General features: G+C 40.9%; 2 protein-coding genes across 2 annotated transcripts; one reads left to right on the top strand and one right to left on the bottom strand.

Moving 5' to 3' along the window:
• The first annotated feature begins 885 nt into the window (after positions 1 to 885).
• Positions 886 to 4,192, top strand: LOC116317346 (layilin-like). The gene is made up of 8 exons (XM_039618214.1): positions 886 to 902; positions 1,025 to 1,045; positions 1,256 to 1,553; positions 2,282 to 2,395; positions 2,468 to 2,512; positions 2,590 to 2,649; positions 2,749 to 2,845; positions 3,196 to 4,192. The coding sequence occupies exons 3-8, from the start codon at positions 1,481 to 1,483 to the stop codon at positions 3,227 to 3,229; spliced, it is 423 nt and encodes a 140-aa protein (XP_039474148.1). The 5' UTR covers positions 886 to 902; positions 1,025 to 1,045; positions 1,256 to 1,480; the 3' UTR covers positions 3,230 to 4,192.
• A 5,270-nt stretch (positions 4,193 to 9,462) lies between these two features.
• Positions 9,463 to 20,390, bottom strand: LOC120442241 (serine/threonine-protein kinase Chk1-like). The gene is made up of 3 exons (XM_039618215.1): positions 20,332 to 20,390; positions 19,712 to 19,843; positions 9,463 to 9,861 (listed from the first exon to the last, which is right to left on the bottom strand). Exons 1-3 carry the CDS (start codon positions 20,362 to 20,364, stop codon positions 9,769 to 9,771), a joined length of 258 nt encoding a protein of 85 aa, XP_039474149.1. The 5' UTR covers positions 20,365 to 20,390; the 3' UTR covers positions 9,463 to 9,768.
• Between the last annotated feature and the right edge of the window lie 1,629 nt (positions 20,391 to 22,019).

Below are 22,019 nucleotides of genomic sequence, written 5' to 3'. Positions count from 1 at the left end.
TTATTATCATGAAAGATGCACTCCTTCATGATTACAGGGGTTATTTGGGGGGTGGGGTTGACTTTGCTTACCATGCCTCGTTAAATCTTGAAAACAGTCGTGAAGTTGTTGATATTCCCTGAGCTGTACACTTCAGTCTCACCAATGCACAGACAAGACCTAATAAAAGAGATTTTAATAATAAAGGCCTAAATGTGTTGTAGGGCTTGCCTGCTGGTTGTACGTGTCTGCTGTGTTTGGCTCCGTCTTGCTTTGTAACGAGAAACAATCCGCAAGAATGCTGCAAAGTGGACTTGAGAGAATATCTTAAAATATCCCTGATTGAGTTAGAGAGGATCATTTTCATGTAACACTTTTGTAATGATAATATCCGAAGCTTAAGTAATAAAGGAAGGAGTGAAATCTGCCTCTTGTCAGCATTTACGATGAGAAGCACTTGCATGATTAGATGTCTTGCGATCGATGCAGCCTCTTCTCCCAATCATTAAGACTGCTCTTAACAGATTACAGCCCCCTCCCAAACATGCAGCCCTTCCTCCTCTTCTCCCTGCTCCTCCTCCTCCTCCTGTCTCACGCATGCCCTGTTTTCAACAGAAAGAACTGGAGCCGAGACGCTCTCGTACTTCTTAAGCTTTATTTTTTTAATTTTAGCCTCTTTTTATAGCATTTTCATACACCTAAAGCTGAAGCTCACCTCTTTTGGTATAGGCGGCCGTTATCTGCTTTCACGTGAACCCCTCTGTTGACCCGGCACATGAATGGACAGCAGAATGAAAAAGACTAAACTGTAATACAAGATTTTGTGGTTAGAGAAAAGACAACAAAGATGGACCTGCAGACAATCCTTTATCACCTGCTGCTTTTCTGCTTTGATCCATCAACAGCCACAAGCCTCATAACAGGTAAGACGCACTCACACACAAAAATGCTGCAAAGATACGTCTGCTTGATTTAAGTGTGGATCTATTTTTGCTTCCTCATGTGCTGAATATCTGATTGTGTGCTGAACTTTTGGCTCCTGAAGCAGATATATTTGAAGCCAGAGGTAAGCACTGTACTTCTACTGAAACTGAAACACTTTATAATAATGTATAACTAAGTGTATTTTTGCAGTTTCCCCATATTTACTATTACAAAGTAATTTATTTGTTAGTGTAATACAGACTATTTAGTAAATGCAAATGTGAAGCCAATTCAGTTTATATCCAGCATGAACAATGGTGTGTGTGTGTGTGTGTGTGTGTGTGTGTTATAGGCCAGCGCGTGTGCAAGGCAGGAAAAGGGAAGCCATGCTATAAGCTGGCCTACTTCTCCGAGCTCCGCCGTAAGCTGAACTACATGGAGGCAGAACGCGCCTGCAGACGGGACGGGGGTCAGCTCCTGAGCGTGGAGTCTGAGTCCGAGCAGAAGATCATAGAGCAGCTCATCACAGAGCTCCGCCCAACTGATGGAGACTTCTGGATAGGTCTCCGCCGAAACCATGGAGGCGAGGATAGCAACTTGGACTGCTCTTCCCAGTATTACTGGCTGGATGGTAGCAAGTCCACATTTAGGTGGGAACGGAGAGTCAGTGAGTGAAAAGTGAATTTTAAAGCAGTGATGTAAAAAAAAAAAAAACTGCCCCTGGTTCATTTCCACCAGATGAGAAAAGAAAAAAGATGGATGTAGCTTGTAGAGATTTTAGCTGAATTCTTTTTAACGGCCTGTAGGGGTTGAACCATCTTATTAATACTTGCGTAGAAATCTATGAGAAAACAGCCTCTAGCTGGCTTTGTGTCCTCAGAAAATACTTTATGCATGACTAAATCGGCAGTTTTAGGTAGTGTTAAATAAAACATGAAGTTATGACAAACATGAAGCTACGTTTGTTGTTTGCGTAGTTAGAGAATAAGTGTGTGCACCTCCCCTGCACATTTGAATTTAAATGACCAAATTTGTGGTGGTGCAAACACTCATAGCTTCTTAACACGACTCACTAATCAGCTGATTGAGTGGCTGCGTCCATCTCTTTATACAGTCTGTGTGAGAAGACAGGTTTGTCTGATCTGCTCAAAGACTTACAATGTGTTAGTGTCAATGCTACCTTTTATTATTAAAAATCAGCAGCGGGCCAGCAGAGCTGAACGAGGTCGAAGGGACACTAGTTACCTCTCACGTTACTTTACAATACCCTGAAAAGTCATTATAGATTTTTTTTTCTCCAGTGATGCCAAAAATATGTTGCCTACCTCGGCTTTAAAGCATCTTTGAGACAGTGGTTGCTTTGTGTGCGTCTGTATAGGAACTGGCACTGGGATGAGCCATCGTGTGGTTATGAGGTGTGCGCTCTACATGTTCCAGTGGAACGACAGCAATTGTGAAACCAAGAACAACTTCATCTGCAAATACACTGCAGGTATTACTCAGAGGTCATTTAATTTTTGTTTGAAATTGTTGTTACTGCTGAATTCATTTTTTTTCTCCCCAGAGGAGCCACTGGATCCTTCTCCTTCACCTAACTCCACTCAAACAGGTAAAAAAAATTTGGTATTGGCTTTTAGGCTGATGTTGACATTTTGAATGTTTAGAGACTGATAGCTTTCATTACAGATGTCTTCCCTTCACCCGTGGTGCCGTGGAATCCAAATGATCACAACCACAACCAAACAGGTCACGATGATAAACATTTCAATCATTTGTGAAAAAATGGGACAAATTTAGACCTACACGACAATTACTAAATCTGTATCTTTGTTGTCTTTTATTTAGTTCTGAATTTGGTTTACATCATCATTCCCACCATTCCCCTCATTCTGCTGCTGCTGACAGTGACAGGCGTCTGCTGCTTCAAGCTGATTGTCCGACGGTGAGGATCCAAAATAAAGGCAAATACTAAATGCAAGAATACTAAAGACAGCAATGTCACACGGTTATGGAGACATAAACACACAGGGGGCATGAATCTCATGGTAACTGGGAGCAAAAAGTGGAATTTATTTGGGATTTTCTCTAAATCCACACAATCTATATTTAATTCTAAATTACTTTCTTGCTGAGTGTAAGATCAGAACACTATAACACCTCTGATGTTTGTACAATTACTGCCAATAAAGTTACAGTCAGCATGAAAGTTGATGAGCTATATAAAATGTTACAAGTGGTCATCACACAGAAGTCATACAGATGGGGATATTTCTGTTTGTGTTATCTCTGTAGAGAACCCCATGCCACCCAACCCTGGTCAGAGTGATGTACACCAGTCGACAGCGTAATGAGGTGGAGTTGGAGTGGGTGGTGGACAACCAGGAAGCAGAAGGTTGGACAGTGAAGAGATTTGCAGATGGGAAAGTCTCTTAGAGCCATTTCTAAAACAGATTCTAAGATCATTGGTTCAAACAAGAGTGCATAAGTACAAGTTATTCTGATGTGCCTCCACTTTGCCAAAGACGTGTAGCAGGTTGGAAAAAGCTAAATGATTATTTTGGTAAGAAAACCAATTAACCCCTTATTTTTTGTTTATTATTGTGACTTATTTTGACATTGTTATGCGTTGCCAGACCAAAGTTATATCTCATTATGCCAGTGGATGGTGCTCTTGCACTGCTCTGGAACTACCAGAGAGACTCTAGCTATAGGCTCTGCGCATGCACAGCTCAGAAATAAATCAGCTCCGGCCTGAGCAAGACACTAACTTCGGTGTCCTCTCTATTAATCCACAGTTTGCTCATACTTGGCTATGCAGTGCTCTCTAACCTGTGTGCCGCTTGCTGCCGGTCCAGATTCCCCTAGGTCTGGTGCCGGTAACAGACGCAAAGAAAACCCAAACGGTCACCCTCAGACCAGAGGAAATTTGTTATGATGTTTAGGAACAACCTAGGAACCAACAAGGGTCAAGCCTCCCATTAACTAGAAACTGCTGGAACACCAGTATCACTGTCCACACTAAAGTGAACTATTTGACCACAATGACTAAGAGGTATGTTTGGCCAGGCGTCAAGCATGGTGGTGGTAGCATCATATTGTGGGGCTGTGTTGTTGCCGATGGCACTGGCACATAAAGTGCATGAAGTGGGTGGAATAATGAAGAAGGAGGACTACCTCCAAATTCTTTATTTTCATCATTAATCAGCAGCTACATGGTTGAAAATGCAGATGAAGCAGGCTAACAAAGGCTAATTTCTATTCTCTGTTGATTACAAAAAAAAGAAAATTGTGCACCCAATTCTTGGTTTTATTTTAGTCATTAAAGATGTATGCTGTACAATCATTCCACCCTGAAAAAAAGAACAGTTCAAATAAATCATTAAAACTCTTAATTTATCATGAGATTCATGCCCCTGATGAGTAGATGTAAACATCTGACTAGAACTGTAACATGGTAGGATGGTTCAGTGGTTTTCAACCCTTGTATGAATAAATGAATGAATCCACGTTGTTCAGTTCAACAGAGCTCATTTTAAAGAAGAACCTAAGCAACATTTATTTACAGAATAATAGTAAAGTGATGTTTTCAAGTCATGACATACACTGACCTGGGTTGAGAACCACTTGACCTCCTGGATGTAGCAGTGGTGTTCTGACCACAGATGGGCAGTTACTTGTAACGCGTTACTGTAATCTGATTACTTTTTTCAAGTAACAAGTAATGTAAGGGATTACTATTGCAGTAACGGTAATTAGCTTACCGTTACTTTCACGTAGGAACGCTGCGTTACTGCGTTACTAAAACCGTGATTTTTTGTGAGAATGTCTCATGACAGTGACTTAAGTGAGTGCGACGTTGGTGACAACAGCTGTGTTCAGATCAACAATGGACAGTGCGGGAGAGAGTATGAGCGTGCAGCGTTTAAAGCGTGGAAGTACTGACCTTATTTTGAGTTTGATTCCATAAAAAGTGACAAAAACATTAGTGTCCGGTGTGCGTGGGAAGAAAACTTCTTTTTACAGCGAAAAAACCCCCGTAAACTTCCAAGCAAGCGCCGAGTGCGCTACGACTGCAATGGGAAATTCACAGAGAAACTCGCGGATTCTTCCACTGACCGCTGCGGCACACCTGCACCAGGGTAAACCTCTGCCTAATCCACTCCTGCTTTACAGGTGAAAATAGAGCAACAGGACCGCTAGTCTTTGATTTTATTTATTTTCTGCTGTTTTACTTTCATCTATTTGAAAGAGTGAGTGTAAACACAAAAAAATATTTTATTTTATATGCTGGAAAGTGCAGAAAATATGTTTAAATGTTAAACAAATTTCTTCCAGTCAGAGAATGTTGCATATAATTAAGTTTTTGCTTAAAAGATCTATTGCTTTATCACCTATTCAGGTTGTAAATCGTGTTTTTAAAAAGTAACTAAGCAACTAAGTAATTAATACTTTTGAAAATAAGTAATTAGTAAAGTAATGGGATTACTTTTGGGGGGACGTAATCAGTAATTAGTAACTGATTACTTTTTTCAAGTAACTTGACCAACACTGGTTCTGACAGATTTGAACTGTTTTGCGATCTGTAACTGTGATGTGTTGCAGCTGAACCACGCTACAACGTGTACCCTGCTGTGATTGGAGCAGCTATTGGTGGGATGCTCTTTGCAGCCATTCTTACGGTTCTGCTGCTCATGTACATAATCCGCAACCGCAACAACAACCCTAGTGAGTCCACCGCACATGAGTACCAATATCCTGCTGATCTGTTAAAAATCACTGTGATGTTAATGTTGTCTTCTTTCCACCAGGACTACATGACTTGTTATTTGGCAGGTGAGTATCTAGATATATGTCTATAAAACCAAGAATTAATGATTTCCTGTTTGCAGTTATTGCTACAGACATGGCGTTTTATCATTTCCTGCTTCCAGGCAGCACAGCCAGTCAAGGGAAAACATCAACTTCCCAGAGGATGAAGTGGTCAACAGGTCAGAGGGAAGAATAGAGGAGATTGGTGGATCATCCAGCCTAGGCAAGATGAGCTACCCTAAGTGACCATACACCTATAAATACACATAGACCCATATAGAACGTTGCTGATGGCCCACATGGAAGTGACGGAATATCTCTAAGCAGATGTTTCAACCGTCAGCAGGCCTAAAAATTAGGGCTGGGTATCGTCACTGATTTCTAGAATCGATTTGATTCCGATTCACAAGGTCCCGAATCGATTCGATTTGAATCTGGGAAATTTTGCCTCAGACAGTCAGAAATATTATAATTCAGATCAGTACATTTATATATTTTTGTATCTATAAAAAGGAAGCTGACACTCGCAAGACTTTATCAAAGGTGTAAGCGTCACACCAGATGCCTTTGTGTCAAAGTAGCTGAAGATAAAACACAGAAAAACATGAAGGTGATTTTCCTGGCCTGGGATTTTATAAAGAAAATTCTGCAGTACATCAAAAACGAAAGAAAACCATTAATCAACATATGAACATTACCTCTAAAGTTACAGACGTTTTATTAGAGACACGGCTAAACGTTTTGCATTTTGTAGAATTTTAAAAAGTTTAAATTTGTTCCGTATTGAACGGCAGAAATTAGGTTTTCTTTTCGGAAGTAAGTAAAAGAAGAAAAAAACAGCGGCTGACAGCGCTGTAAACAACGGTAGACTTGTGCGTAACAAGCAAGCGAATAATGCAGAAAACAGATTTTTAGATGGGGAAACTGTTCTTGAAGTACAGAGAGAGAGCTGCGCATGACGTTGTTTTTATTGTGGTCCAAGCAAAACAGTAAAAGACAGAGGGAATTCATGACGATGTTTAAGTGAAGCGTAGTTTGGATCTTCTTTTGCTGCTGGTTCGGTCAATATTGTGTGGAGAGAGATAAAACTAACAGCCTTAGAATCAGCGCAAAAAGGGCTTAAACATAAAGCGCGGACCCGTCGAAACATCAGAATCAGCGAGCTGTCGGCTTTAAGCCCCGACCGTCTGCCGTTTGGTGAGAAAGGCGACATCTCACTGATTCTGATCCGTCGGCAGGTCCGCACTTTGTGTTTATGTCTTTGTGCAGAATCCGTGTTCCTGCTCTCATTTACTGTTTTAGCTGTTTGGTGGTTGTTGAAATTTTGTGAGGTTTAACCTCAGATGCTGGCGTTTTGGGCAAAATAAATTTATATTGAAAAATCGATTCAGGATTTTAATGAATCAATATCACATTATCCAAGCCAGAATCGATTTTAATTAATAAATCGATTATCAAAACCCTACCAACTAAAAATCGTAATGCACATCTGTCTTATCTGCTGAACTTTGTTTTGCAGGTCCAGCCATGGCTTTACCCCGGGCATCTTCACCCCTCACTTCTTCACCTATGAGTGCCACCCTAACACCCACCAGCCAAGCCCCTCCCCCTGGAGACGACAATGAGCCAGTCAGCGTCATCATCACTGTCAAGGCGACAGGCTCATAGTCATATATCCGACCCATCCAGCTGGAAAAGCGCAAAGGTCTTGAGCCATCTCCCATTTCTTCATATTTTGCTTCCAAGGAGACAGCAATACATCTTCAGGCTTTCTGATGGGTTTTTCTTTGGACATTGGCTACTTTTTCACTCATTTTCAGTCCAGTCCTTGTACCTGAGCATTTTCACATAAATGTTTTTAACACTGATAAGAAAGCTCACTGTTGTGTCACATGTGACATCAAACACAGCAAAGAGTCAGTTTGAAATCATGTCTTTGGGCACCTTGTTAATATCAGATTTTCACGAAAACATTTGTTCAAATTTCTTTATTTCAAACTGTGAAAAAATGGACAAGAGAAGTGGCAGGCCTAAAGGCCATTTATAGCAAATGTATCTGAAAGTCGTGTCCATGAACAAATCCAGCAAAGACCTGAAACAGGACCAAGAGATCAGACTTGATCAGAAATGTGTCATCTGAAGCGTGGCTGTCAAAAAGCCATTCTTAAAGAAGGAAAACTGGGAGAATAGACTGAGGTATGCCAAAATACACAAGAACTGGACTGAAAATCAGTGGTAACAGTTCTTATGGAGTCACGAATCCAAATTTGTCATGTTTTACTGAAATTGTCATCAATACATACAGAGGAGGTCAGGAGAGAGGTACAACAGTGAGGGTCTACAGCCATCTGTAAAACACCATGGAAGCTCAGTCGTGGTCTGAGCAGCATTTCAGCCTGTGGTGTCGGAGCTTTTCTAAACCGATGAAATTATGATGAGCAAAGTACTACTGTTTAGATCCAACATGCAACATGATCTATAAAGCATCTCATTGGCAACAACTTTTCAGAAGGACAATGATCCCAAACACACTGCCAGTATAATAAAAGCTTACATAAACAGAAAAAACACACAGTGGAACACTATCAGTCACGAATTGGCTTCCCCAGACCTGTATCTTTATATTATTGAAGCAGTGTGGAATCATGTTGACAGAGATCCGAATAAAACACAGTCAACATATAACGAAGAGGTTTGAATTTCCTTCAAGAAGCCTGGAGAAACATTCCTAAAGACTAATTACACGAAATTACACGAAAGCCTTGAGAGTTCAGGCTGTGTTGGAGAATAAAGGTGGTCATACCAAATATTGACTTGTTAGAATTAGGGCTGCCACAAACGATTATTTTGATAGTCGACCAGTGACCGATTATTTTTGCAATTAGTCGGCTAATCAGATCATGCATCCATTGGACGTAAAACGTACAGTTTATTGCACCAGCATGCATCTGCTCTTATATAACTATCATTAACTTACAGCTTTAAGTGTTTAAGGTATGTGCTAACTAAAAATAAAGACAAAATTATAGTTTATTAAATTTTAATGAAATTTGCAGATTGTTTCAGTTAAGTTTAATAAACTCAGCTGTCTGCGCCTTGCTATCTAAAATATAACAGGACACCGGAGTATATTCTGGAGCATCTCACAGTTCTGATAATCAGTTGTCTGCTTGACGTTTATTCAGCTGTATAAAAACTAGAACTTTAATCTCAGCCAAACCGATTTACTCAGGAAGAAATAAAATACTGAAAAAAGCCGAACAATAACATTTTTAAGTTATCTAAGTGACTTGTATATCATGTTTAACCTGAGTAGTGAAAGACGGCGGTGGGTTTGAAAATGATTTGCCGGTAGTCCGGTGTTCTCACGGGCTCTAGTGAGCCTAGCACCCCGGCTAGCTATCGAGCTGGTGGGCAACAGACATCTCCGAAAACGTCAGAACGCTTTTGAAAATATGTTGTGTCTTGATAAACTGAGCAGATATTTGTAATTTACACAGTTGCATTCTCGCCCGAAAACATTGCCTTATACTCTATATTTCTATTTATGTTTGCATAGGTTTCAATAAATAACACTTACGTCTGTGTAGATCCTCAGTTATTCTAGGCCGTGGTAGCCTTAAGGTAAGACTAGCAAACTAGCACCTAACAAAGTGTAAAGCAATGAGGTGTAACTCCAGTACTGTGTACTTGATTTTCATGGATAACAGCAAAGCAACTGTGAATTTATCAAAATACTCAGCGCACAACTTTGGTCTTTTAATAATTTATTCAAGACTTTGGACTGTTTAAACATAATCAGAACTCATCAGTCTTTAATAGCAGAAACACAAATGACAATGTAGACATACTCTAACACACACACACACACACACACACACACACACACACACCTATTTACTAAGAAGAGTCAGACTTCACCTCAACTCTAACACAATGATAGAAAAGCAAAAAAACAAAACAGCAGAACACATGAAAAACAGCAACAAAACAAGTAAATATATACACAGGTTTGCCTCTCTACAGTCCACAGTAGAGAGTGTGTAGATCTGCTCACTAGATGGGGACCAAAATCTTCTGAGTGCTGATTATGTCACCGAGCTTGTGTTTGATCTTCACAAAGAGACGCTTGAACTCCAAACCATCACCCTGGAAACACACACAACACACACAACCGTCTTGATTTGATGAAAGTGCACTCATACACTGAGGACATTGTACTCTTAGACCTGTTCATTAGGTGACTCAGACCAATGGGTTTCTCTGCTACAGTTCGTCTTTTCAGTAAGCATGTTTTAAACAAACATGAGTGAAACCAACTGACCAAGAAGGATGACTGCATCCCTACATCTATATAGATATACAGACAGAGTTAAGTTTTACAGATATTTTACATGAATATAGGCTACAATCTAAGCCCTATATGCCCACGTCTGTTTACCTATGGGTATCATTAAAAACAGTATTGTTTTACAGACACAAAGGGATGAATATTAGGGGTAATATACACTAACAAGTTCCACTCAGACAAACAATATAAGCAGTGTGTCTAAGTGCTCTGATAATAATAATAATAATAATAATAATAATAATGAATACATTTTATTTAAAAGCGCCTTTCAAATCACCCAAGGACACTATACAAGTTTAAGAGCATGGGAAGTTATATAGAGTAGGTTATCTTGTACAGGTGGGTTTTGAGGGTGGACTTAAAGAGGGAATGAAGTGATGTTTCTGAGGTTAGAGGGTAGGGAATTTCAAAGTCGAGGGGCAGAGCGACTAAGCTACGTTCACACGGCAGGTCTTAATGCCCAATTCCGATTTTTTGATCAAATCCGATTTTCTGGTCTGCTTGTTCACACTACAAATAAAATGCGACAGCAAACGCGCTCTAGTGTGAACGCTAAAAGCGGCCCGCATGCGCAAAAGAAGATGTCACACGAACAACATTGTTTGACTGATGGCCCTTAATATAAAGACTTCGGACTTTACGTTTTCCAATTTTTGCTTTAAGTTATTTTGTTATTTACATAATAATGTAAATAACCTGATAATTATCCTTATTGCTGTTTTAGAGGAGCGGTGCTTCAAAGGATAGTTGTCAGAACCTGCAGATTATACTACAAATAAAATGTTCACATTTCTCCAACGTTGTCTTCCCAACAGTTTCACTACCATCTACACTGGATGTCCAGGAAGCATTCGCGATGTCTTCTCCGGCGCTGATAATTGGCGTCTGTCTTGTGTCAGTGACGTAAAAGACGGATTTAATGCAACATGACCGTTCAAACAGCAGTCGCTTTCTAAAACATCGGATATGTATTGGATTCAGTACCACATACGAAAGTGACCCAGATCGGATTTGTCCCGTTCACACTGTCATACCATGATCGAATATGGGTCGCATAGGGTCAAAAAAATCGGATTTGATGCACTTTCGCCTGCAGTGTGAACGTAGCCTAAAAGCCCTGCTCCCAATGGTAATAAGACAAAAGGAAGGAACAGAAAGAAAAAGAGAAGAGGAGGATCTGAGGCACTGGGATGGGATGGAGATCTGTACCAAACCAGAACGATATGGTGGGGAGAGAGAATGAATAGCCTTAAATGTATAAACAAGTATTTTAAAATTAATGCGAAGTTTAACCGGGAGCCAGTGAAGCTGCTTCAGGATAGGGGTGATGTGGTGGGTAGACAGCTGAAACCAAATTTCCACCAGTCTGGGGAAAAGAAAATGATCTTCATGTCTTCCATTGTCCAAGTTCAAAAGCACAAGTCACAATGTTTGTTGTAAAGTCATATGGAATAGAAAGCTTTCAAAAGGACTCCATGCAGTCCTGCAAAACACAAACTGCATCTTTACTGCAAGTAAGAGCTATATCTCAGACTCTACAGGACTCAGGTTGCATGCTAAATGTTAAACAATCATTTAGAAAAAGTTCTAGTTGAAAAAGACTGAACAAGTAGGTAGGGCTGGGCCATATCATACCGTTCACGGTAATACCGGTGTAATTTTGGGCAACGAGAGGAAAATTTTGGAAAATACTTAAAATCAATCCTTTGACTTTTCTAAAAAATGGACAGTGCCCCTTATAATCATCATCATATAATCGTGTGCCTTATGTATGAATTCTGGTTGTATTTACTGACCTCGAAACGATTTTATGTGGTACACGGCACTCGAAAATCTGTCAAATGTTTCAGTACGACTTTGCTAATCTACGAACAAGCACCGCTTGATGGATCATCGGAGCATTACGGCTATCGTAGGCAGGAGCCTCGCAGAGTGATACCTACTGTGCTTCAACATAATATTACCGTGTTGTGTGTGTATAACCTCTTTTTAAGTTCTGTGGATATTATACATGGTTATGCTGAGGATATGTCGCCAATTTCCACTGGAAATGCCTTTTGGTTAAACGGTCAGCAAGGAATTTGCACTGTTACATTTTTATGTAACTTTAATGCACATAAAAAACAGCTGCTTGTTTAAGTGAAAATACATTGATGGGGTTTTTTGCACTAATAAAGCTGAGGAGTATTTTGTCTAGTGTCAACTATATCGTCAGTTATATCGTTATCGCAAATTTTCAAATGTATATCGTTGTGATGGCATCAGCCACACAGGGGTAAATCAGTTCATTTTTCGCTTTATTAGTTTGCTTTGCAGTTTTCTTCATTAAGTTAATTCATTAATCATTTTGTTAAACCTAACACTGGTATTATGAGGCGCGCACATAGTAACATTGTGTGGTTTTTCTAAAATGTTTTGTTATATTAATTATGTTTCTCTCTTTGAGTTACCTGGGTTTGGGCGGTGGCTGTTTCCTGTCTGGGCAAAAGGCGTGGCTGAGGACTCTGGGGACAAAATGCCTGCTCAGCAGGACCAACCATGGGCTTACCAGGAACAGGGGTGTTTTAGGTTTAGTCAGGTTATTCTGTGCTTAGTTAATATTAGTGTGCGTTTGTTTTCCCCCCATTGTGTGTAAATGGTTTGGCCAAATCATTATAAAAGCTACCCTCATGTGTCTTTGTAATTAGGTCAGTTTGTGAGTTAAGTTGTGTCTCACTTTGTTTTGTTTGAGTTTCTGGAAAATACTTTTGTAGAGTTATATTTAGTTGACCTCTTTACGGGCCTGCTAAGTATGTTTTTGAATTTTGTTAATTTTGGATTTTTGAGGGTTAAAATAAAGAAAACCCTTTTGAAGATACTTTTTTGCCTGTGTCCTCTATGCTTTGGCTGCTTGGTCCCTCACAATTGGTGGCAGCAGTGGGATTAGCCAGTTGAGGACACAGTTTTTTTTTTTTATTTTTGAGGTTTTTCACCCCAGAAAAAAGGAAAATGCATCGGGAGGAAAAGTGGAAAAGAAGAAAGGAGTAACTGTTCAGAAGGAAGCTGATGCTGAGGAGGAAATTGGAGTCTCTGAAATGGTGGAGAGCACTGAGGTTGAAGAAAGGGAGCCATCTCTGTCGGATCTGATGTCAATATTGCAAGCTCATATGGGTCAACAGGAGGCTCGGGAAGCAAGGCAGGAAGAGGTAACTGCACGACAAGAACAAAAATTCAAAGCATTGCAACATCAGTTCCAGCTTTTACAGTTAGAGGTGCAGTCTCGGACATCACCAGTACCTGAGCTACCATTACCTACCACAGAGTCATCAGAGTCAAGGGAGCTACCTAACATTTCTAGTTCTCCTCAAGCTCAAGCTGAATCCAGTCAGTCATTATCAGGTCAGTTTTCATTGCATGAACCCAGACTGGAAAAGTTGACTGATAGTGATGATATTGAGCATTTTTGACCACATTTGAACGCATTGCCTTAGCATATCGTTGGGAAAAAACAGACTGGGTTTTTCGTTTAATACCACTGCTAACGGGCAAGGCAAGAGGGCATACATTCATATGGATATTGATGACTCTCTCAGCTATGACAAAGTGAAAGCTGCAATTTTGTCCAAGTATGATGTTAACCCTGAGACCTACAGGCAGCGATTCCGTTCACTGGAAGTCAGGCTTGATGAGAACCCTAAGGAGTTGTATGCTCGACTTAAAGATCTTTACGGAAATGGATTCAGCCAAAAGGTAAAACGAACCAAGAAATTGGTGAAATAATCATCCTTGAACAATATTTGAGAATGTTGTCCCCTGAGCTACAGGTTTGGATTCGAGAGCACAATCCGTCTTCTGCAGCGAAGGCAGCTGAGCTGGCAGAAGTGTTTGTAGCTGCCAGGAGGAAAGGACAACCTTGGACCTGTAATGCAAATAAAATGCCAAAGGAGGGCCCAAAATCAGACCGGATGTACCATCAGAGGCCAGTGTCAGCTGATAAAACTCCTGTGGGTGAGAACCAGTTTGCTGGCAGACCATTAAAAATTCAAAAAGATCTTTTGTTACCTCTGTGGGTTAGAGGGCCACACAAAGCCAATGTGCCCAAAAACTTCAGCTAAGATGGTTCAAATGTGTTTCATGCCACGTCTACATGTTGAACATGGGCTCCAGTGTGACCAGACTGTTAAAATGATACAAATTGAAGCTAATGGAACAACTTTACTTGATTCTGGCAGTTCTCATACACTGATACACAGAGATTTTGTGCCCCCCAATATTGTCCGTGTTAGTGATACCATCCCCATTTGTTGTGTGCATGGAGATGAGAAGATGTACTCAACAGCTGACATGTACATTAAGGTGAATGGACAGACTTACCTTTTAAATGTTGGGGTGGTTGATAACCTGCCTTATTCAGCTATTCTGGGACGGGATTTTCCAGTGCTTTTTGATTTATTGGAGTCAGACCAGAATCATCAATGCAATGTGGCTGTTACTAGAGCCCAAGCTCAAAAATCAAATGAAACCTCGGAAGTTTTCAGTGCCTTGCCATTTTTTAATGAGGAATGGGAAGCTGCACCTGGGAAGCCTCGGAAAAGTCGCAGACAGAGGAGACAGGAGAAGTTCCAGCATACTATAGTACACCCAGAAGTGCATACTGACCCAGACTTGCCTTTGGGACTTCAAATTCCTGGCAATATAATAGAATTGCAAAAAACTGATCCTAGTTTAGCTTCCTGTTTTCAGCGAGCGGTAGACAAGGACCAAGTAGAGGAGGTAGACATTAACAAAAGTGACTATGTCTTGCAAAATGGCATACTTTACCATCAGGTGGGCTCACTTCTGAAGCTAGTGGTTCCCCAAGAAGTTAGAGAAACGGTGCTTAATTTGGGACACTCTATTCCCTGGGCTGGCCACCTGGGTAAGCACAAAACCACAGCTCGCATTAAACAACATTTTTTCTGGCCTGGCCTCCACAGAGATGTAGCCTACTTTTGTAAGAGCTGTCCTCAGTGCCAAATGACATCCTCCAAAGTTCCTTCCAAAGCTCCACTCCAACCACTGCCTATTATTGGTACCCCATTTGAGCGCCTCGGAATGGATATTGTTGGACCCGTTGAGAAGAGTAAGTCAGGGAATCGCTATATGCTTGTAATCACTGATTATGCAACTAAATATCCAGAGGTCTTCCCACTGAAATCCATCAAGGCAAAATCAGTAGCCATCTGCCTTGTACAGCTCTTCGCAAGAGTAGGGTTCCCACAGGAAATACTGACTGATCAGGGGAGTAACTTCATGTCCAACTTATTAAAACAGGTGTACAAGCTGCTGGGCATTAGAAGCCTGAGGACCACCCCATACCATCCTCAGACTGATGGGCTAACAGAACGGTTCAATCAGACTCTGAAGCAGATGCTCCGAAAGGTGGTGGATGAGAATGGTGCTGATTGGGATCAGTGGCTTCCTTATCTTCTCTTTGCCTACAGGGAAGTGCCACAAGCCTCCACTGGTTTCTCTCCGTTCGAACTTTTGTATGGGTATGAGGTACAAGGACCTCTAGCCCTGTTAAGAAACATCTGGGAGGGAGGCAAGGAAAAGACAGACTCTGTTAACATTGTTTCCTATGTTGTACAGATGAGGGAGCGACTGCAGAAAATGAGTGAGCTTGCTCAGTCAAATATGACCAAAATCCAGCAGAAGCAGAAGTTTTGGTATGACCGAGCAGCTCGTCAGAGGTCTTTTAGTCCTGGACAAAAGGTGTTGGTGCTTCTCCCCACTGACAACAACAAGCTATTGGCTAAGTGGCAAGGGCCCTTTGAGGTTCAGAAGAAATTGGGGTCCACTACTTACCAAGTGTTCATCCCTGGGAAGCCACGCTCCGGTAGGGTTCTGCACATAAATCTTTTGAAGGAATGGGTGCAGCGCCCTGAAAAGACAGCAGAAGTGATGCTCATAAGGGGTGTGCCAGAGGAAGAAGAGGTTGGTGAGCAATACTTGCCTTCTGCTGATGTGGTAAATTTCGACCTTAGTCATCTGCCAGATGATAAACAGCTTCAGGTGAGAGCTGCATGCAACCCTGAAGTGTTTAAAGTGAATCCTGGCCGAACAGATATTGTTGAGCATGACATTGTCATTAAAGAGGGTGTCTCAGTAAAGCGTTTGAGCTACAGGATCCCTGAACGTCTGCTGACATCCCTGAAGAAGGAAATTGACCTCATGTTGTCCTTGGGGATCATCGAGCCATCAAAGAGTGAGTGGTGTAATCCGGTGGTCCTGGTGCCAAAGAAGGATGAAAGCATGAGGTTCTGTATAGACTTCAGGTACCTAAACTCAATATCACTGTTTGACTCATACCCCACGCCACGCATTGATGATTTGCTGGAACGGCTGGGGAAGGCAAAAAGTACTTGACCACACTTGACCTGTGCAAGGGATATTGGCAGGTGCCACTCACGGAGCGATCAAAGAAGTTGACTGCCTTTCGAACACCTTGGGGTCTCTTCCAATTTACAGTGATGCCATTCGGGCTGCATGGGGCTCCAGCAACCTTTCAGAGGTTAATGGATCAGGTACTATGTGGTCTCTCAGACTTTGCATCTGCATATCTTGATGATATTGTCATCTACAGCACCACATGGGAGGAACACTTGGAACATCTGCATGCTGTCTTCGACCGTCTTGGTGCTGCTGGGTTGACGGTGAACCCCTCTAAGTGTGTTTTGCCTCTGCTGAGACTGCATACCTGGGCCATGTGATTGGGAATGGGGTGATCAAGCCTCAGGTCAGTAAGATCCAAGCCATTGAGTCTTGTCCTCTCCCACAGACAAGGAAGCAACTAAGATCCTTTTTGGGCATGGCAGGCTTTTAACGTCGGTTCATACCACAATTCTCCACCAGGGCAGCTCCACTAACTGACTTGATAGGCATCAAGTGTCCTAATCAGATTAACTGGACAGAGGAGGCTATAGTAGCTTTCAAGGACATCAGTCAATCACTGAGTAGTGAACCAGTTTTGTACAGTCCAGACTTTAATGAGCCCTTTTTCCTTCAAACTGATGCATCTCATAGGGGTCTGGGAGCAGTGCTACTTCAAGGTTTGGAAGGAGAACGTCATCCTGTTGCTTATATCAGCCGAAAGCTGTTCCCAAGAGAGGTTCGGTATTCAACAGTGGAAAAGGAGGCCCTTGATTCCTTCAGGTACTACCTTCTTGGAAGAGAATTCACCCTGGAGACGGATCACAGTGCACTTCAGTGGATGGAAAAGATGAAAGATAAGAACGGAAGAATCACAAGATGGTACCTTGCTCTGCAACCTTTTCGGTTCGTCATCAAGCACATTCCTGGGAAGAACAACGTTACCGCCGACTTCCTCTCTCGCTGTACCAGCGAGAGTCCTGAAGAGGGGGGGTGTGTGATGGCATCAGCCACACAGGGGTAAATCAGTTCATTTTTCTTCATTAAGTTAATTCATTAATCATTTTGTTAAACCTAACACTGGTATTATGAGGCGTGCACATAGTAACATTGTGTGGTTTTTCTAAAATGTTTTGTTATATTAATTATGTTTCTCTCTTTGAGTTACCTGGGTTTGGGCGGTGGCTGTTTCCTGTCTGGGCAAAAGGCGTGGCTGAGGACTCTGGGGACAAAATGCCTGCTCAGCAGGACCAACCATGGGCTTACCAGGAACAGGGGTGTTTTAGGTTTAGTCAGGTTATTCTGTGCTTAGTTAATATTAGTGTGCGTTTGTTTTCCCCCCATTGTGTGTAAATGGTTTGGCCAAATCATTATAAAAGCTACCCTCATGTGTCTTTGTAATTAGGTCAGTTTGTGAGTTAAGTTGTGTCTCACTTTGTTTTGTTTGAGTTTCTGGAAAATACTTTTTGTAGAGTTATATTTAGTTGACCTCTTTTACGGGCCTGCTAAGTATGTTTTTGAATTTTGTTAATTTTGGATTTTTTGAGGGTTAAAATAAAGAAAACCCTTTTTGAAGATACTTTTTTGCCTGTGTCCTCTATGCTTTGGCTGCTTGGTCCCTCACAATCGTGATAAATATTTTTGGTCATATCGCCCTGCTCTACAAGTAGGGCTTGTTTGAAAGGGCTGCCTTCTTTTTCCTAACATAAAAAAAAAAAAGAACGGGCAGCACAGCTTAGGTTTTCAAAGTTGCATCTAAATACACCACAAGACTAATGGAAGAAATCTTTGGACAGATGAGACAATGGTAATTATGTTTAACTATAATACACAGGACCACATGTCAAGCACAGTGGTGGCGCTGTAAAGATTCAGGCTTGTTCTGCAGCCACAGGACCCGGGCACCTTGTGGTCACTGATTTTCTGTGTATACCAAAGTATTCTAGAGACAGATCTGAGGCCATCTGGCCAACAGCTTAAGCTTGGCCAAAACTGGGTCATGCAACAGAACAACGATCCCAAGCACAGCAGCACATTTACAACAGAGGTTTTGCAATGCTCCACTCAAAGTCCAGACCTCAACGTGACTGAATTGCTGTGGTGGGACCTTAAGAGAACTGTGCATAAACAAACCTCAATAAAGTGAAGCAGTACTGTAAAGAAGAGTGGGCCAAAATTCCTCCACAATGATGTGAGACACTGATAAAGTCATGTAGCTACTGAATCTGAATTTCGTTTTTCACAAGACTGCATGGACTGCAAGCTTTAGTGGTTAAGATGTCTGAACGTGCAGAAGGCAGGGGATAAGTCGTGTTAGAAATAATATACAATTCATTTTTAAAATGGTAAAACCTACCTTAGACAGTCTGAAGTCCAGCAGCACTCTCTGACTCATATCCAACAAATGAATTTTTAAAGATGAGCTTATTATTGCATTTGTCAAGTGTGCTCACGGTAGGGCTGTTCGATATAACGATATATATCGGATAACGATATAAAAACGTCTATCGTTTCATTTTACGCTATCGTATGTTTCGTGGTGTCGCAAAATAAACTGTTTACGGCAATATTTTTTCATCATTTTGATGGCCACAGTAATGGCTATATTAATTTCTTAAAGTTTTCTCTTTCTCTTATATTTAATATAACCACACTATGGACGGACAAGCGCTTGTTTTTATGCGTTGTCGTTAGCAACAACGACGGTAAAACCACGGCGTGTCCGCTTGTTTATTTTCCACATAAACCTTTCACAATAAAGCTCAAGATCCTGTTGAGACTTTTCAAAATAAACTGAATTACGTGAAAGATGCAGAGTATTTACGGATGAGAAGCAAAAAAGAGCCGTCAGGTGCTAAAAAATAAACCTTAGACTCAAACGTTAGAACAGGCTTTTCTCCGCAGCACGCTGTGTAATAAATACTTACAAAGAAAACGGCGGCCCTTACAACTTATATCTAAAAATGTATCGTTTCATGCATCAGTTAAAATGCCCAGCTAGAAACACTTCACGCAAGTCGAGCTGCCCGACATTCACAGAATTTACAGGAAATGTTACATTTTTGTAATTTATATCGTTATCGGACGATAGATGTCTTAATATCGGGATATGAGATTTTGGTCATATCGCACAGCCCTAGCTCACGGTCAACTAAAAGGTGTGTTATAAAAAATAAAATTGTGTTATGATGAGATGCAGAAGGGAAGGCTGTGTTATCAGGAAATGTAAAAATCTTGTATATTTGAGTATAGATATACCTGTTTGGTGCTAGTGAGTTTGAAACCAAGTGCCAGGCCTTCACAGATGTCTTTCAGGGCAGTTAAGGAGTCATCAGCACTGACAGTAGTGAAAAAACGGGTCATTCTCCGCACCAACCTCTGCCACGGCGACTGTGCACAGAAAGAAGAAATGAGGACATGTTAAATAGTTCACAGCAATAATTAGGGATGGGTATCGTTTAGGTTTTATCCGATACCGGTGCCAAACCGGTACTTTTGAAACGGTGCCGGTGCTTAAATGGTGCTCGAACCGGTGCTTAAAGAATGGAGAACACAAAATTGGTCCAAAAACCTTTCATGTTTAGCTGTTTTTTGTAAAAAGATAACAATGTGAGCCTTTTCTTCAGCTATAGGGCATATATGGTATTACTCTTGGCTGGAAGCAGTGCTTAATCAATGAAAAAAACACAAACTTTGTCCAAAAACCTCTCATGTTTAACTGTTTTCCATTTTTTCTTTGGTCATTTTATCCTTTTTGGCCAGGGTGAAGGGAGTTTCTGCCATCAAACTACTACGGTGTTTGCTAGTTCACCATTAATGTAATAACGTGGTTAGCCTACTCAACGTAAATTACACACGAACAACATTAAGCTACTCACGCAGAGAAGAACGGCTGCTGCTGCCATCATCATCCGTCATCATTTCTGCTACACTGGCAGGGCTAGGGGCCAGGACTCTCCTTTTCGGGTTCTTGGGGGATGTTGCTAAGTCCGTACGTACCTGGGCCCGCCTACTATCCTCTGAGACCAAGAACACAAAGAGGAAAAAACGGTTAGATCATAAAGAGAAAAGAGAACACGGAGGTGAAGAGAACTGAGAGGAAGTCTGAATGGAAACAGGATGCACAAAGACCTAAAGTCTTCCTAAAGTGTTTCTAGATATAATTTTCAAGTACTTTAAACTTTGTAAAACTTTTCAATTAAATCAGAAGGTCAAATGTCAAAGTCCGTCTGTTTTAGTTGTTTTTATTTTATTTATTTTTCCCCCCTTTTATATTTTACTGCATCACTGTTGTTCATTTATTTATTTTAGTTGCATTTTAGATTGTTAAGTACTTTGTGCAGCATGCACTATTGGGAACGTGCTATATAAGAAAACTTGACTTTGACCTCTAGAGAACAAAAAAAACAAACCAAAGCTACCTAATATAATTTTAAATCCACTAAAATAGTCAATCTAAAGTTACAAGGTTCTTTTTGTGCAGTAGTTTTCTTCTATAACAAACTTTGAGCATCGGTATCTCTAGACGCCTCATTTAATGGTGGCATAATACCATAATTTAAGAATGATAGAAGCAGTCATTGCTACCCTGATTGTTTGATTTGTTTGTTTTGTCCAACAATTCCATGGCAAAAACCATGGAATTGTTATTGTAAAAATGGTTAAACTTTCAAGTCTCATAACACTACATTAAACATGTTTTCGCATGTGTAAGGTCTCATTTTTACCTACATTTTGATACCTAGTTCATCTTCCTTTTTTCAAGGCTAACTGTGACTGGGATGGAGTCAGGTGTCTCCTGTGAGTGATGTTTTTGGATTATAAGATGAACATTTCTAGTTCATATACATGCCTGTCATGATCCCATGAAACAAGGAAAGAAAAATCCTTGTGCGATGGCTGGAAAAGGACGGCTATTAAAGGCGATAAGCTAATGATAAATAATGATAAGGAAGCTTTCATACTCTCCGTAGGCTCCTTCTCCCAGAGTCTGAACAACGTCCCAGTCCTGCACAAAAGGCACCGCCATGCTAGAGACAGAAACACACGCATTCATCACTTTCGCTTTCTAATATTTACTTATGTATTCATTATTTTCATAACATTGGTCATATTTCTTCTAACAAGTGTCTGTTAAGCATTTACCAGCTTACAAAACTTAACTTTGACAGCCCTTTAACAGAGTGCTGTCAAATGTCATGATGCTCAAAAGAAAACCGCTAAGAAAACTAAAATACGAAAATATGAGAAAATAACCTACCTGCTCAGCCTTTTCACGCAGCAGCGACTGCCACATGTAGCTATCCTTAAAGCTCAGACGCACATCTTCATCCTGCTGCACTGACTTCTGAAGATTTTTCACAAATTTGGCTCGTTGTTGTCTCATTGGCGATAACTTCCGCTTGGACGTCATTTCCGCCTTCTCTTCTTCTACGCCTCTCTTCTTCTTCTTCTTCTTTTTCTTTGAGTTTAGCCCGTCAGACGCATATTGCTGCCACCTACTGTTCATTATTATCCAAGTCTTATTCGGATTAAACATGCCAGATTTACAATTCATTATTCAACA

Source organism: Oreochromis aureus, linkage group 10 (genome assembly GCF_013358895.1).
Source record: "Oreochromis aureus strain Israel breed Guangdong linkage group 10, ZZ_aureus, whole genome shotgun sequence".
NCBI lineage: Eukaryota > Metazoa > Chordata > Actinopteri > Cichliformes > Cichlidae > Oreochromis > Oreochromis aureus.
The sequence above is the reverse complement of the archived record's forward strand: the minus strand, read 5'-3'. Positions and strand labels throughout refer to the sequence as shown.

Bases quoted from the DNA above. Each gene is read 5' to 3' on its own strand.
- LOC116317346 (XM_039618214.1), top strand. From the start codon at position 1,481: ATGGAGGCGAGGATAGCAACTTGGACTGCTCTTCCCAGTATTACTGGC. The intron at 1,554-2,281 runs GTGGGAACGGAG...GCGTCTGTATAG, and splicing joins GGTAGCAAGTCCACATTTAG to GAACTGGCACTGGGATGAGC. The intron at 2,396-2,467 runs GTATTACTCAGA...TTTTCTCCCCAG, and splicing joins CATCTGCAAATACACTGCAG to AGGAGCCACTGGATCCTTCT.
- LOC120442241 (XM_039618215.1), bottom strand. From the start codon at position 20,364: ATGATGATGGCAGCAGCAGCCGTTCTTCTCTGC. The intron at 19,844-20,331 runs GTGAGTAGCTTA...TTCTGTGCACAG, and splicing joins CAGCAGCCGTTCTTCTCTGC to TCGCCGTGGCAGAGGTTGGT. The intron at 9,862-19,711 runs GTATATCTATAC...GTGTGTTTCCAG, and splicing joins AACTCACTAGCACCAAACAG to GGTGATGGTTTGGAGTTCAA.